Source organism: Dromiciops gliroides, chromosome 3 (assembly GCF_019393635.1).
Source record: "Dromiciops gliroides isolate mDroGli1 chromosome 3, mDroGli1.pri, whole genome shotgun sequence".
Lineage (NCBI taxonomy): Eukaryota > Metazoa > Chordata > Mammalia > Microbiotheria > Microbiotheriidae > Dromiciops > Dromiciops gliroides.
In genome coordinates this window covers 279526-295580 of record NC_057863.1, presented here as the reverse complement: position 1 = coordinate 295580, position 16055 = coordinate 279526, and the positions used below count along the sequence as shown (strand labels likewise).

The 16055-nt window shown below is 54.1% G+C and overlaps 2 protein-coding genes across 3 annotated transcripts; one reads left to right on the top strand and one right to left on the bottom strand.

Annotated features, from left to right (window-relative positions):
• The first annotated feature begins 1402 nt into the window (after positions 1 to 1402).
• LOC122747006 (complement C1q binding protein) lies at positions 1403 to 7973 on the top strand. Its single transcript, XM_043993198.1, has 6 exons — positions 1403 to 1800; positions 5425 to 5575; positions 5977 to 6067; positions 6572 to 6667; positions 6988 to 7110; positions 7633 to 7973. Exons 1-6 carry the CDS (start codon positions 1572 to 1574, stop codon positions 7780 to 7782), a joined length of 840 nt encoding a protein of 279 aa, XP_043849133.1. The 5' UTR covers positions 1403 to 1571; the 3' UTR covers positions 7783 to 7973.
• Positions 7881 to 15587, bottom strand: RPAIN (RPA interacting protein). 2 transcript variants are annotated; one of them, XM_043993199.1, is made up of 7 exons: positions 15448 to 15587; positions 13990 to 14163; positions 13676 to 13736; positions 9295 to 9406; positions 9127 to 9190; positions 8736 to 8876; positions 7881 to 8111 (listed from the first exon to the last, which is right to left on the bottom strand). In XM_043993199.1, the coding sequence occupies exons 1-7, from the start codon at positions 15529 to 15531 to the stop codon at positions 8082 to 8084; spliced, it is 666 nt and encodes a 221-aa protein (XP_043849134.1). In that variant the 5' UTR covers positions 15532 to 15587; the 3' UTR covers positions 7881 to 8081. The 2 variants fall into 2 exon arrangements, with proteins under 2 accessions (XP_043849134.1, XP_043849135.1); XM_043993200.1 differs by lacking the exon at positions 8736 to 8876.
• Between the last annotated feature and the right edge of the window lie 468 nt (positions 15588 to 16055).

The window sequence follows — 16055 nt, the reverse complement described above, 5'->3', positions numbered from 1 at the left end:
TCAGGCCATCTCCCCTGCACTGGCCCCTATCACCTCCAAGCCTCAGCCCTGCTCGCAAGAGACTGAGAGAATTAAAAGGGGGTGGATGTGGCTTGGGGGGTACTTTAATCATGTTATTAATAGACTAGCGGGCCAGTAATCATCCACCTCAGACCAAAGACCCCCTCGTGGCGGTGTGGTCACACTTTATATACCCTTCTAACAGCCATCAAATCTCATTACTTGACATGATGGGGGGGGGGGGTGTAAGTATATTAAAGTAAAGTCTGGGGACTTGCGTCATTCAAATCTTGGGAAAAAATGACCTCAGAGAAAGGATGTAGACCTCCACTCAAGCTGATCACTACGCAGGTGTGACTTGGTAAAGCCCTTCAGTTGTCTCCACCCAAGATTTGAACAGCCTCACCCGGGCCCTCACTGCTGCGCGGCATTCTTACAGCTCCCCAATTAACCCACCATTCCACTGTCTACAGAGGCTCCTCATGCCTCCCCTGGCTCTCCCCCCCATCCCCCTCAGCTAAGATGCTGGCTCACAGTTAGGAAATAGCTGAAGAGAAGGTCCATGGCCGAAAACATCGCCATGGAGAAAGAAAACAAAATAAAAACACGTCATGTCCAGCCAATCAGGTCGCCTCTAGAGAGGGCCATTTACACTGAGCCCAGAGGCAGTCTCTGGAGAGGGCGCTGGGCCTCCCCAAGAGGCCTCTGGAATTATGAGCTGTGTGGTGAGGATTTTCAGGGTCTTTGCTAGCCACTGCACGGGTAACAGACTGGTCCCCCGGGGTGCATTTCACCAGTGGGACACACCCAGTCTGTGGCGGATGGACATGGAGGTCTTTGACCAGTGTGTGTGTACATATAATCTCTCCTTCCTAGCTACGGGACCCCGGGTACGTTGGATACAATGTAACCTCTGCCCGACCTAGTTTGGATAGAAGGTAATCTAGGGTAGGTGAGCCCCCTCCCTTTCTCCTGTTTCCGCACTACAATGTAACTTTACCCTGAACGTGACAATTCGGTCACGTGCAGGTTGGATACAATGTAACGGGCGCGCTATCAGCCCTGTGGCCCAGGATGGGGAGGGCTCAAGAGGAAACTGGCCTCCTTGGGAGGAGGGTGGGAGGAAAGGACGCTAGAAGGAGAGAGAGGTTAAAGGTGGCAGAAAACAGCGGGGGGGGGGGGGGGGGGGGAGACATTGGAGGGAAGCACGGCCAGCTCTGCGCATGCGGGCGGGCCTGGGGCGGGCGGGCCTGGAGAATACCCCACCCCCAAGGCATTCTGGATAAATCCTCGCTCACGAGCCACGAGTGACTTCAGTCCGTGAAGTCCAATAATCACTCAGTTCTCGACCACCTTCACTGAGCCAGGCCCTTCCCGCGCAGGCGCGGAACAGGGGCACTATCACCGCTTTCCGACAAGGGGCGCTGTGACCTTCCGTGGTGGCTCTGGAACTTCCGGGGCGGGGCGACCTCGTGCTTTTTCCGGCTTGGGGATTTCCTTGCGTGGTTTGGGCCCTCTGCTGTCCTTCCGGTCTCTGTTGTCCCTCTCTCCCCACTCCGCGTGTCTCGGTCATGGCCCCGCTGCTATTGCCCCTGCTGCTGCGCCCTGTGGCCCGGGCCCTGCGCCCCGCCGCCCTCCCGACCCTGCGCCCTGCCGTGGCGGCTGCCACCCGCGCCTTCGGAAGCCTCCTGGGAGGAGGAGTCGCCGGCCGCCCGGGGCCCGCGCGCCCCCGCCTCCTGCAGCCGCCCCGGAGCGCGCCTGGCCTGTGTTCGTGCACGTGCGGGGGACTCCACACTGAGGGTGAGCGCGCGCGCGGTCGGGAACCGGGGAGGGCGGGGGAGGGGCTTTCACGCCGTCCCCGCAGGGTGCGCACGTGGACCCAGGTGGTAAAATCGCGTCTGGGCACTGATTGCGCAGACTTGGGGGGGGGGGTCTGGGTTTGGAATTGAGGCTTCTACCCCCCCCCCCCCGTCTGGCAGGAGTGGCGGGTGCGCGACGCTGACCCTGACCCTCCGACCTGTTCTCAAGGGGCTCTTGCTGTTGGGGTCCCCACAGCAGCCCCCAATCAGGCACGTTGCCCATGCCTTCCCTCTGCCCGGCCCACCTGGCCCTGGCTCCCTCAGTGTTTCTCGCCCCATCCAAGACTCTTTGCTGGACACCTCTGGGTTCTATCTTTCATCACCTTCACTAATTCTGTGGTTTCTGACCCTAACCACCATGCCAAACGATCGTCAGACCTAAAGCAAGTAGAGCGAGGACGGTCGGTAGTGCAATAGGGCCTTTGGAATTGGCGCCTCCAGAGTCTGCCCACGTGATGACGGCTCCCATAGGCTCTGGACACGGTTACTACCTTTAAGAGGCTGGGGGTGAGGGGGTGCCAGTGGATCTGGGCTGGTTGGAGGGAGGCTATCAGAGGACAGAAAGGGGACTAAGAACCTCCTAAATTAACTCTTGAAATGTTGAGAAACAACCCTTCACTGGTATTCTGAGTGGGTCGGTGGCCACATTTCCTTAGTGAATAATACTAGGATTATATACATTGTTTTCATTTCGTTTTTTGTTGTTTGTTACATTGTTAACTTATTGTTCAGTCACTGCCCAGAGAGAGGCGAAAGCTGATAGATAGGATCGGTGATTTCTTCAGTTCAGAGCTAAGTGGTTAATGTGAGATTTTGCCATCTTAGTGATTAGTGTGTGCCTCTTGGTTGACGTTGAACCAGGGAGTCACAATTAATCAGGAAAATGGGCATGGAAGTGATTCCCCACCCCTCCCACCAGCCTTGCTCCACTTTTTCAATTCCAAGAGACAGGGGGCACCTTTCATGAAGATGCACTTGGCATCTGGGAAGTTGATGGGTAGTCAAAAAGGGAAGGGGAAAGAAGCAGCATTTATTAAATACGTACTACATGCCAGGCACTGTGCACTTTACACATATCTCATTGTCGAGCCTCTCAACAACCCTGGAAAGCAAAGCAGCTATTCCCCATTTGGGGAACCTGAGGCAGAGAACAGTGAAGTGACTCGCCCAGGGCCACCCAGCAAGTAAGTGTCTGAGGCAGGAATTGGGTGCTGGTCTTTGTTTTCAGGCCCAGGGCTCTAACTGCTGAGGACTGTGGGTTAAGAAGCTCTATTGTGGAAGCTCCCCAGGGGCACTGGCCCTTCTTCCTACTTCAATTGGCAGTAGATGAGAATGTGCAACACTAGATGCCTCTTTACCAGAGGCTGGTGGGTGTTCTTTTTTTTTTTGCGGGGCAGTGGGGGTTAAGTGACTTGCCCAGAGTCACACAGCTAGTAAGTGTCGAGTGTCTAAGGTTGCATTTAAACTCAGGTCCTCCTGAATCCAAGGCTGGTGCTTTATCCACTGCGCCATCTAGCCGCCTTTTTTTTTTTTTTTTTTTTTGGTAAGGGAGGGGTTCTTTAAAGAACTTGAAATGACTTAGATGTTTTGGTAGGGACGGCAGTAGGATGGGAAAGAAAGTCACCCACCGTTTGATGTGGTCTTGTATCCTCAGTCACTACAGTCAGACCCTGGAAGGCCCAAGTTAGCATATTTCTCTCCAGTCTTCTCTTGTTGATGGTCATCCTACCTACCAGGTGCCTCTAGCCAGCTGCTCATGTCTTAGGAAGGGTCTTGATGAGCTAAGTGTCCGGCAGAGGGCAGCCCTGGGCCAACCCGAGGTCACACTGATAGCTGAAGGATGAGAACAGATAACTGTCCATTCAGATGGGCAGAGCTGCCCTGTGAAGAAGGCTTGGATCCAGGGGGCAGGACCAGGGACAGCCATGAGGGGAAGTGGAAGGTGGCCTCCCTCTAGGGCAGTCTTAAAGCAGCAGCTGGATTAGGGACTTGCTTTTCCTATCGGCTTATTGACTTGTCATGTGATACCCTGTTTCCCTCACCAAGGGATCTGTGCTCTCGGTGAGGAGCAAGGGGACAGGGGGTGCTACTGGACGGGCTTTCCTCAGTGTAGAGAATTTGAGGATGAGGGAATTAACTGGACTATTAACTGCAGGTTAGCACTGAGTCTGAGGTGAAATGACTGGCTTGTCTCCGTGAACCTCCCCTCTCATTTAGATACAGGCATGCCTGACCCAAAATGGCCCAAGTTAGAAAACAAACGGTATTAATGACCAATCACAGACAGGTGGTTTCCTTTTAGGTAGAGTGGGCAGTGGGAGATTGGCCCCAGGTTGTCTGTCTAATCAGAGCAGACTCCAGGGCCTCACAAGTGAGGCTTCTGCCGGGCTTTGACCTTGGCCCCTCTGGGTCTGGCTTTCCTCAACTCTGAAATGAGCATGTGTTGGATTCAGTTTTCCCTCCTGTTCTCTCACCTTTGTGGGTGAGTGATAGCGTTGGGTCACCCTTGCTTTGTCAGCAGTTGGAGGCCTCTGGAATGGGAGCCAAGGGAGGTAAGACAAGACCTACCACATGTTTGGCTGTCCAGGGGTGGATGAACCCTTAAGCCAAACTACTCAGGAAAAACTGACAAATTTACTGTGACAAGTAGGAAGTGTTCCAGCAGATGGCAGGGCTCAGAGATCTCAGTGAGTGAACAGTATAAACCCCACCTCACCTGTGAGCAAAGTCAGAGGGGAGTGAACGTTAAGCTTAGGTATTTCACAGCTATGGAGATTTGTAGGTAGCAAGATTTATGAGAACAGCTAGATTCAGATTCAGAACAATATCGTCGCACTCAGTGTCTCCAGTAAAAAATGTCCCTTTCTATTTGTCACCCATTTGTCACCCATCGAGCAGCAGGCCAGAGAAGCAGATCATTTTCATTTTCTTTCACCTGCAGTGTGAATTGCCCAAATCTTGGTATCTGCCCTGGACTCCAGATTTCAGCCAAGGCTTCTTTGGACCCATTTCCCATAATTCCCTCCCCCCTGCTTTGGGGGCCCTCTCTGCAGGCGCGTGTTTGGGACGCTCTTTCCAGATCTCTCCAAGTCCAGGCACCTTGGGGACTGGGCTCCCTTCTCCCCTTGCCACATACCTTATGTTTGGGTCACTTTGGCTCCCCTCATGTGACTAGCTGCCTCTCGAGCCCAGGGACTTACACCTAAAGGGCTGTTTCGGTTAGGAGGCAGGCCCTGCTCTCAAGGAGCTCCCTTATTGCAGGATGAGCATGCCAGCGGTCAGGAACTGTGCTCAGGTGGGCAGGACTCTGGGAGCACCTGTTCCTGGTAGGGGTGGCTGGCCTTGACTCCAGATTGATGTTCACAGGTATAGGGGAGAGGGAACCCAGGAATGCACCCACACTCAGCTGCCCTTACTATTGAGGGGGGTGGGAGAGGAGACCAGCAGTTATGTGTTCCTACTCTCATTATAGGATGGTCTCAGGGCCCCTGGTGCTGGCCAAACCAAGGGACTCTGTGTCTGGCCTTAAAATGCGCCCGTAATAGAGTCGCCATTTTTATTTAAGGGGACAAGGCTTTTGCCGAATTCCTGACAGATGAAATTAAAGAGGAGAGGAAAATCCAGAAACACCAATCCCTCCCCAAGATGTCTGGGGATTGGGAACTGGGTGTGCAAGGAACAGAAGCCAAGTTGGTCCGGAGATTAGCTGGCGAGAGGTGAGTGAGGTCTGGACGGAGAGGGGTTTGGCTGTGCTCTGGGTGCACACTGCTGGGCCTGGGACCAGACTGAGAGCTAGGAAGGGATCCCCACTGTACAGTCGTCCTTCCAAGGGGGTGTCATGGAGCTTTAAAGGTATCCAAAGAGGGACCTCTGCCAAGGGGGTGGGGAGGGATGAGGTGCCCTTGAAGACCAGCTGTGGAAGGACACAGGAGAGCTTGCGGGAAGGCCCCTGGGAGGCAGCAGCGCTGCTTTGGGCCCCACCTCCCATCCCTTACAAAAACACATTGTTTGGGCATGGAACACATGCTGCCTTGGCCTGGGGAGGCTGCTGGTGGGCACTGTGGGGAAGAGATGGAGTTGGGGGAATCACACCACAGGTCTGATTTTCCTGTTTCAGGATCACAGTCACATTCAATATTAACAACAGTATCCCACCAACATTTGATGATGAGTTACCAGAGGGACAGAAGGCCCAAGAGGAGCAAGAGGTGAGCTCAGCCTGGGGCTCGTAGGGCCCCTAGGAGAGTGTCAGGTGCAGAGCATGGGAAGCTGTGGGAGCCTTTCATGCCCTGGCGCTGGCCTCACCCCGCAGCTTCTCAGGGTCCAGCAGATTAATTCAGTTGTGGCGTGCACTGTGTACAGAGCTTCCCTACACAGATCGGTGAGAGGGCTTCAACCATTGGGGCAACAGCAGAGACTTCCCATGAGAGGCAGCCCCCAGGCTGAGCCCCAGTCCAGGGCCTATGTTCCCAGGAGTCCACCAAGTCTGAGAAAAGGCAGCTGGGAGAAGGAAGCTATGTTGGACGAGCAGGTTGGGGCGCCATTTTGGAAGGCACCAGGTGTCGGGATGGGTTCACTCTTGGTCCTGAAAGTAATGGGCAGGTGCTGAAGGAAAGCCGTTAGCAAGGGGTGACCCTGTCAGACCTGGGGCAAGGGGGAGCCAGGCCCTTGGCCAATAGAACATTGGTGAACTGATGTTTCCTTGGATCCAGCCTGAACTTACGTCAACTCCGAACTTTGTGGTGGAGGTTGTGAAGGATGATACCAAGAAGGCCCTTGTTTTGGACTGCCACTATCCAGAGAATGAGGTAAGCCCTGGGAGGGGGCGGTGTTGATGCTGGTGCCAGGGTTTCCCAAGGGGCCTGTTTCTTCCACCTCCTGGGCTCTTAGTGGAAGCTTGGGTGGGAGATGCTGTGAGGTCAGCCTCTGCCAGGCCTTGTGTGGTCATCCAGTAACTAGGCTTGGGGAAACTTTGCTGCCAGGGTGGTGGTCTTGGGAAGGTGAGGCTCAGAGAAATCAGTTCATTGGCTCCTCACGAGGTTTGCAAACTCAGGTGTTAAGACTCCAAACGAGAAGCTGTAGGCCCTTGGCCAGGGCTGGCACCCATTCTTTGCTGAAAACTTTCCAGGTTGGACAGGAAGAAGAAGAGGAGAGTGACATTTTCTCCATCCGGGAAGTGAGCTTTCAGCCTGCCAGCGAGTCCGACTGGAAGGATACCAACTACACACTTAACACGGATTCCCTGGACTGGGTAAGTGCCTTTGGCCAAACCCCTTCGAGGAAGCTGTGGGGTAGATTATTTCCAACAAGAACATCCTGGGGAGGTGTCAGGCATGGAGCCTCTGTACTGGCCTGCATGACAGCTCTCACATTCCCTTTTCAAAGTCATCACCTTTTCAGTCCTTCCTTCTTACTACCTCTGGCCCTGCCTGCGGTCATGGGGCTGCTTGCTTTCCTCATCTTGTGTCAGGTGCCCCTGGAAGCCAGGATCTCTTGTCCTGAGGCAGGGGTCTCTTCTCTAAGCATCACGGGGTAGAATCATCTCTCCTATGAGTTGGGGAGGAAGGCCCTCTCCCCCACTGTCCAGGGGAAGTGACAGTAAAACAATCTATGGATGGAATTGGGGGGTCCTGAGAGGCCAAACACCAGCTCCAGATGTCCTGTTGCCATCAGTGCTGAAATTAAGAATGATGTGACAGAAGTCAAGGGTCAGCATCTGCAGGGCAGAGCCCTGCCTGTTTCTGGAGGCCAACTGACACTTCTCTCCTAACAGGCCCTGTATGACCACTTGATGGACTTCCTGGCTGACCGCGGAGTGGACAATACTTTTGCAGATGAACTGATCGAGCTCAGCACAGCCTTAGAACACCAGGAATACATCAACTTTCTGGAAGATCTGAAAGGCTTTGTCAAGTGTCAGTAGGGAGGCGGGAGGCACCCTCCTGTGGCTCCTTAGAAGAGAACAGTTACCTAGAAGCTATCATGGAGAAGGGTGTGTAAAATACTGTCAGACAAATTATGTTCCCTGACCGTAAGCTTTTATTTCCTTGCTCCACTGGCGTTTTTGTACACTGCCATCACAGAATGATGAGAAATAAAACTGCTTGGACCCTCGGGTGCCCAGTGTCAGTCCTAGCCCCCTCCCCACACCCAGAAATAAATAGAATTGTCCATAGAAATATGACCTCTCGATCCAGGAGAAAGGTCACCCTCCCAAGGCCTTCAGAGAAGCACAGTCCAAGTATCACAGACCTGTACACAGAAAAGGACAATCAGCTGGAGAAGGGATGAGGGGGGAGGGGTGGAAGCAAACTGCTTTACTGGTCAGCGTTCTCCCTGAGCTCAAAGGTCCCTTGCCTTGTCATTACCTTGTCCTGAGCAGCCTCCCTGACTAGAGCTTCTCTCAGCTCCCCAATAAGGAGGGCAGCAGCTCACTCCCTCACTAGGCAGCCCAACACACCAGTCAATGCCTACCTCGAACCCCAAAGCAGCCACCATGTGCCCCCTGCTGTGAATCTTGTCTCTTGGGTCCTAACATTCAAGAGTCCACAAGCATGTAGGTTGATCCTTGTGAGATCAAAGGGATCCTTAGGTGTGGTTCAGCCTGAAGGCTTCTGAAGTGGTCACACACAGCCCCCTTCTCCCACAAGACTGTTCTATTGGATACTGACTCACACTAAGCTGGTGGTACACTAACAACTCCAGCTCTTCTCCCAGAAACTATCCTAGCTTTGTTTCCCTTCTGGTTACACATGTGGTTTTAGTTTCCCTTTCTGCCCGCTGAAAAGTCATCTGCTTCCTGGGTCAGAGGGTGCTGCAGTGTATAGGCCAGAAGCATCCCCAGAGGGCAGTTCCATGCTGCCAGGCCAAGCTTACCGGGCAGCTTAGGAAAAGAGTGGGGTTTTCTTCTGCTCCACTGGCAATGGAAAACTCAGGTCTGTGGGCACAGAATTCACTGTGCCTGTTCACACTATCCTCTAAGAGGGCTCTGAAGGTCTGTTCTGTCAGCTCTGGAGCCTGAGGAGGAACACAGGGGAGGAGAACAATTGCTCCCTTCATCAATTCTCCTGCAGAGGCCCCTCCCTCTAACTGGCCAGCCCACTCCCAGAAGGGACCACAAGCCCTGCCTAAGATACCTCTGTTCTCCCCCACCCCCTTCAGCTTCCTTCTGGTGTGTCTTTACCCCATTACGTCACCTTCCTAATGGAAGGGACTCTTGGAATGCTTGTTAACTGACTAAATGGGCAACTGTCTTCCCAGTCCTCACCTGAGAGAAGAGACGGAGGCCACACTGACACAAGACCACACCTCTCACAACAGTCAGGTTGAACCTAGAAGCAGAGCCATTCTCAGAAACCACTGGACAAGCAGCCTTTGGTTTGCTTGGACCTAAGCAAGGCCAGACTCCAGCCTGCTGTCCCCAAGACAAACTGACCTTGTGCACACAGGGCAGATGAGCCTGTTTGTCTGCAGCCCCTCCAGCAGAGCTCCGAGACACTCGTCGTCAAATTGCAGGCTTCTTTCATACTCCTCAATGAAGGCTTGTTCTGGAAGGGAAAGGAAACAAGTCCACAATGTGCTGCTGGGGCACAGGAGTGTTAGTGTCTCTGCTGGTCTGACAAACTGAAGGCAATGTTCTCCCTGCCCTGCCTGTTCTGTAACTGAGCTATAATAAGAAAGTGACTCTTCCCATGCTAAAGAAAGGTGATCAATCAACAAGCATGAATTAATAATTTTGTGTCCTTTGTGGGCATCACTTCAGAAACAGCTTATCTGATCACTGACTGGCAATGAATGACAAAGAGGAAAATGAGAAATGCTCTAGACCTAGCAAGTGGAGCCTTTGAGAAGAAGCCAGGGGGCAGCTAGGTGGCGCAGTGGAGAGAGAGCACCGGCCCTGGATTCAGGAGGACCTGAGTTCAATTCTGGCCTCAGACACTTAACACTTACTAGCTGTGTGAACCTGGGCAAGTCACTTAACCCCAAGTGCCTCACCAAAAAAAAAAGAAGAGGCCAGGACTCTTGGCCAGCAAAACAGCCTCATCCTGCGGGTATCGCAATAAAACGGGGAAGGTAATTCTACCAGCCAGGGAGTCAGAAGGCAGCAGCAACAGGTGAATAGAGTAAGTGCGGGAGAATGCCTGAATCTAACCAAAAGGAGGAAAGAGAAATCCAACCTTTAAACAGCCAAGGGAAGATCCTGCCCTGTCCACAAAAGACAAGTTGAGCCAAGAAGCCACAAAGTGTAGGTTCATTTGGCGCCTGAACCACAGTTTGATGAAAATGAAAAGGGCCATCAGACCTTCAGAGGTGACTGTCCCAGAAGTGACAGTGATTGACAGTCCAGACCCAACTGTTATCCACGGTGGATTCCATAGAAATGTCTGACTTGGAGCAACACGTAGCCATCAGGGATGACTTCCAACAAGGGTCTGGCCTGGGCATGGCAAGATCATCCAAGAACCCAAGAGATGGAACCACAGCAAAAACTCTTTCCAAGATCCACAGAACAGCAACAGAAGCAGGGGAGATACTGGGCAGGGAAACAGAAGCTTCCCCAATGCATCAGCCACTGTCACAACGTCCTGTGCCAAATGCAGAAGAGGTGTCCCCTTGCAGACTCACAGTGAGCAAACTGAATTCTAGCTACCAATAATGTAGATGCTTTCAACCTAGCACACACCACAGAGGAAACACCACAGCTCCAAGAATGGGTGCTATATCTAGTGAACTAACCCAGAACAGAAGAATAAGCTACATTGCTTCTGGCAAACCAAACAAAATAGAAAACCTTGGGATGTTGTGCTGGATAAGGGCAAGTAATTCATTCCTATGCCCCAAAACCTTCCCCCCCCACCAAACAAATCCTGTCTTGTACCACAGTCAAATCATGTCCCAAAAAGTGTCTTTTTTTTTTTTGGCTGGGCAATGAGGGTTAAGTGACTTGCCCAGGGTCACGCAGCTAGTGTCAAGTGTCTGAGGCCACATTTGAACTCAGGTCCTCCAGGGCCGGTGCTTTATCCACTGTGCCCCTAGCTGCCCCTTACATCTTGAGGAGGGAGGGTGCTTGCTTGATCATTGATCCTCGGCAGGGAATCTTGCTGGTCACTGCATCCATCAGAGCTCGGGAGGCTCTCAAGGCTCTTTGTTCTCTGTATCAATTATGCCATCCAGGCCACCCCCGTCATGACTTTTGATGTCCTTTGTTCAGCTGTTCCCCAAAGAGCGATGGCCCCCTTGGTTTCCAGCCCAGTACCACCACAGAGGGAGTTGCCGTAAAACCTTTTGTGCAAGTTGGTTCTTTTCCTCTTCCTCCGGTCTCTGGGGGATGGTGAGGGCACTGACGGGATGGCTGGCCCAGGCCACAGGCCCATCGACACTTTGCCAATGGGCTTGTTCCAGAACTTGCCACCTGGCTTTTCGGTCAGCACCTCCAAGTTGCTTTCATTTATGTTTCTCTCTGAGTGATGTGGAGCTTTTCTTCTCCCAAGAATGGCTTGTTGCTGTCCTTTGACCCTTTATCAATCAGGGCCCACGAGGAACATCACCTTTCGAGGTAGCAGAGGGCTGTCCATCCATGGGAGCTCAAGGGCAAAAAGGAAGAAAACAAAGGGGAGATGGAGGAAAGCCTGCACAGATGTTCTTGCAGAGGAGGTGGGAGCAGCACCCAAGGAGAGGAAGAGGCAGGACAACATCTGGCGGGGCTCAGCAGGTGCTTGTGGAAGACTCTGTACACGTGTCAATCTTCAAGGAGGCCCAGACAAAAGGCATCTGCAAGACAGAGATGCTGGGGGCAGCTAGGTGGCGCAGTGGGTAGAGTACCAGCCCTGGAGTCAGGAGTACCTGAGTTCAAATTCCACCTCAGACACTTGACACTTACTAGCTGTGTGACCCTGGGCGAGTCACTTAACCCCAACTGCCTCACCAAAAAAAACCCAAACAAACAAACAAAACCAAAAACAAGACAGAGATGCTGGAGGTGCAGATGAAGGTGCCTGGGAGCTGGGAAAGATCAATGGAGTCACCTAGGGCCAATGGATCAAAGGCACTGGTCAGGAACAAGCAGGGCTTGGGGCAAGTGCTGGACTACAGCAGATGACCTGTGAGACGGAGAGAGAACAAGCTCGCCCTGGGCTTGTTCGATGGCTCTCTCATGTACACATCAAGCTTGTTCCAGACTCCTTGGAAGAGGGAACACCTCTTCCCCCATAATGAGGCACAAAGAGATGCTGATCACCACCCAGCTCAAAGGCCGGGTCAAGAAGGGGATGGCCTCCCTGGGGCTGGAGGCCTCCTAGAAGAGATCTGTGATTTTCCATCCACACAAGACCACCAAATGGAGGTAGAGTGCCCATGGCCCAGATTCCAAACTGCCATGATTGGGCATGTGCCAGAGCTGGACCATCGTGTATTTTGGGGACCCAGAATATGAGCCAGGCCCAGGACTGTGGGCAAAGAGCAGGCTGCATCACTCGATGACACTTGGAGCCTCCTTTACTGGAAAGTCTCCTATAGCTGAGGCCATAGAAATATTTTACTGGTGTTGCTGCCCCCAGGGCAAGAATGGAAGATGAACATGTCAGAGGGGGCACAGGGTGGGATCAGGCAGCACCACATCACAAGGAACTCTGAAGAGCAGGAGCTTAGGTCAAGGGCAGGATGGGATGACAGGGCATGGCCAGTGCTCCTGGCATGGAGGTGCAGTCTGGAGAAAGGAGGGAAGGCCTTTGTATGGGAGGACATGGGTGAGTAGCACATCATGGGCATGCACAGATGGGTTCTGGGAAGGTCCTAGATCCTGTCAGCCCTAAAACCCTGCCAGGACAGAGAGCTCCAAGGTGGCCCTGATCCAGTTTGGACGTAGGGAGTGGCATCAAACAATCCCAAGAGCGGATTAAAATACATACTCAGTTCTAAGCACTAAGGGTATGAATAAATACACTGATGGAAACAATTCCTCCTGCTCTCAAAATGGGAGCCACAAGGGGGCTTGTGTATGTGTGTGTGTGTGTGTGTGTGTGTGTGCACGTGCTCGAGCACACAGAGACACACACACACACACACACACGCATGCACTGACATACACACCTACTCACCCACACACACAGACACAGAATAGGAAGATTCAGATAAACGCAAGACAGGAAGAGACGTTGGGACTACATCAGGTCATGGAGTCAGTCTGAGGACTGTGGAGCAATGAGCATGAATAAAGCACCAGAAGTTTGCAAAACTTTGCATGTGTGTATTCTTCCCAAACCTGACATGGGACCTCACCCCCACACACACAAGGCAGGGACCACCGTTATCCCCCCGCCTTTAGACAAAGGAGGAGACAAGGGACTTACCCAGGGTCACCCAGCTACCACATGTGTGGCAGGGTTAGAAATCAAGCCTCCCTGGCTCTGGCCCCAACGTGGGGTCAACTGGTGGAGTTGATTCTACCCCTGGGAGGCTGTGGCATCGTGGAAGACAACCTGACCTATGCTTTTTCTTTCAAAGCTCTTGAGTCAGTGCTATCTGGAGCATACTGGGCCCCAGGCCACTCTCCCAGGCTCAGCCTCGTTGTATAGCCTACACTTGAGAGAGAGCCAGCCCCAAGCCATCTCCCACAAGCCCCCTGTGGAGCAGACCCTCAGGCATCCCCCAAGCTCAGAGAGGGGAGGGATTCTCCCAAGAGTGCCCAGCCAGCTCTGTCCTAGCAGCGAGACCCCTTCTCAGAGAACAAGCACAGAAGCATAGTGAGACCCAAGGGGCACTGGGGGCATATGGGGCAGTTTGGTGGCTAGCTCGACACCAGGGAGCCAGAGGGTCACCTTGACTCATCAGCTCCTGCTGGATTTCCTCCAAGACAGCGAGTTCCTCAGGGTCCTCCACCTGCCAGGGAGAGGAAGCATGTGGGTTTGTGTACTTCTCAGAAGGCTCCCAACCTGCAGCCTGGCATGTGCTGACAGCTGCTCAGGGGAGCAGGTGGGAGGGCCTCAGGACAGCCCTCCTGCCATACACTGGCCTTTTTCTCACTGACCCTCAGGAAATACAAGGGGCACCCAGGCTTCCTCCGTGGAAAAGCTTCCAAACCCCCTGAAGAATGGGGACTGCCCCCTTGCTTAACCCCCGTGGGCAGACAGACCTGTGCAAAAGTCTCGATGTGCCTCTGGGCCACCAGGCTCGCATGTGTAACCTGTAAGGCGAGCCACTCTTCCTCCATCACCTCCTGGGCCATGAGGCCCACGTGAGCTTCTCCCACTCGGCGATACTTGTCCAGGAGCCGGGCCCGGCTACTTTTCATTCTCTGCACACATCGCTGGCAGGAGAGAGAGGAGTTCAAAATACGAACAGTTTTGCAACACGATGGAGGGTGAGGGTTAGAGTTGGCAGCCAGCCCCATATGCCCCAGGGAAGCCCAAGACCATGAGAACTTTCTTCCAAGAGATGGCCAAGCTGCAGGGTAACTGCAGGGTGCGGGGGCCCCTAGGGGAAGAGGTGGGCCTCACCTCCAGGAGAGGAGGCACAGGGTGACCCATCCTGTGCCAAACTGCTTTTATACGACATCTTCCCCTTTATGAAATGGTATTTCTAAGAGTGAGACACAGGGAAAAAAAGATGGAGCAAGACACAGAAAGTGGACAGGAGATGCCACTCCAGCTAAGGACTTAAAAGGCTTAATGTCAGGAAGGGTAGGGAAGGAGGACAAAATTCAGGACAGATTGAGATCGGAAGGGAAAAGCAGGGGCAGCTGGGTGGTGCAGTGGATGGAGCACCAGGCCTGGAGTCAAGAGGACCTGGGTTCGGATCTGGCCTCGGACACTTAACACTTACTGGCTGCGTGACCCTGGACAAGTCACTTAACCCCAATTGCCTCACAAAAAAAACCAAACCAAACCAAAACCAAAACCCAAAAAAACTTCAAGGAAGGGAAGAGCAAGGGAGCCAGAGGACGCTTCCCAGAGAAGCTCTTCGGAGCGCAGAGGAAGGGAGCTGCCCAGAGAGGGTGGGGACGGAGGGAGAGAATCAACCAGCTAACGCCCCAGTGAAAGCCAACGGGTAGGGGGAGAGAAGCTCCGGAGCACAGCCCAGCACCCAGGGATGGGGGTGGGGCCTAGGGGGACGGAGGCATGGAGGGGAGGCCACCCAGGGGGAACAGCTTGACCCAGGCGACCCAAGATCGCTGCGGTGTTTTAGAGAACGTCAGCGGAATCGGCCATGACAGGGTTCCCACCCCATTATTATAATGGGGGAAACTGAGGACGGCTCTGCCTTCCCATCTGATACATGGCCTTTGTCTCCTTCCCCCAAAAACCCTCCCCTAGAAGTCCTCAGGCAGGCCGGGCAGTCTGGTCAAATGCCTGTCCACCACACCCAGGAAGTCAGGAGGAGGAGCAGGGCCAGGCCGGTTCCAATGGGGCACTCCCGGGTCAGGCACACCCACAACTCCACCAACTATGTAAGAGTGCAGCGGGCGGCGAGAGGCGGGGCCCGGGCGGGGCCTAGAGGCCGGGCCGAGGCCCAGGCGGCCCGGGGAGGAACGGTGCGGTCCCGAGGCCGAACCACAGCAGAGGCAAAGCGTCCCGACTCGGCCTGCGCTCACCTGCCGATACATCTCCTTCCACGGCGGGCCCCCAGGACGCTTATGAAGCGCGCGTCGTCCCTGCCCCGCCGCTGCCTCCTCCATGATGCGAGCCCGTGAGGCGCTGCAGCTTCGCGCCTACCGGTACTAGTGGACCGACCACGGGCTGCGCGTGCGCGAATGCGTCCGATGCATGCTGGGAATGGTAGTCAACCACGCTATCCCTGATGCCCCTCCCCCTCGGCTCCCCATCGGGAGACGCACCGAGGCGCGAAGGCTTCCTTCCTCGGCAGGGCTCTGCCTGTCCTGGCCCCAAAAGGCCACATCACGAGGCTCCGACGAAAAAGATGTGGGAGCAGCCTTCGCGCACCCGGGCCTCAGCTTGCTTATGGGTAGAAAGGGTCTTTCGGACCCAGAGGCGGAGCGGCCTCAGGAAATGGCAACCCAAAGAGGGGAGGGGAGGACTCGTTTCCCGGAGGGTCTAGCCCCAGGGACCACGCCCTCATCGTGACGGCAGCAGGTTAGAGTTCACAACCCCGCTGGGGATTGGCCCAAGCTGCCGAGTCATTTAGGGGCCCCGCCCCTGGCGGCCTCGGGTTCGGATTGGGCAGAAGAGCGGAGGTCACTGA

What these genes read in the sequence shown, in the direction of transcription:
- LOC122747006 (XM_043993198.1), top strand. Translation starts at nt 1,572, where the DNA reads ATGGCCCCGCTGCTATTGCCCCTGCTGCTGCGCCCTGTGGCCCGGGCC. An exon ending in CGGGGGACTCCACACTGAGG is followed by an intron (nt 1,801 to 5,424) that starts GTGAGCGCGCGC and finishes TTTTTATTTAAG; the next exon opens with GGGACAAGGCTTTTGCCGAA. An exon ending in GCCACTATCCAGAGAATGAG is followed by an intron (nt 6,668 to 6,987) that starts GTAAGCCCTGGG and finishes AAAACTTTCCAG; the next exon opens with GTTGGACAGGAAGAAGAAGA.
- RPAIN (XM_043993199.1), bottom strand. Translation starts at nt 15,531, where the DNA reads ATGGAGGAGGCAGCGGCGGGGCAGGGACGACGCGCGCTTCATAAGCGT. An exon ending in GCAGGAGCTGATGAGTCAAG is followed by an intron (nt 9,407 to 13,675) that starts GTGACCCTCTGG and finishes TTTCCCTTCCAG; the next exon opens with AACAAGCCTTCATTGAGGAG. An exon ending in CTCTTTTCCTAAGCTGCCCG is followed by an intron (nt 8,112 to 8,735) that starts GTAAGCTTGGCC and finishes TTCTGTGTACAG; the next exon opens with GTCTGTGATACTTGGACTGT.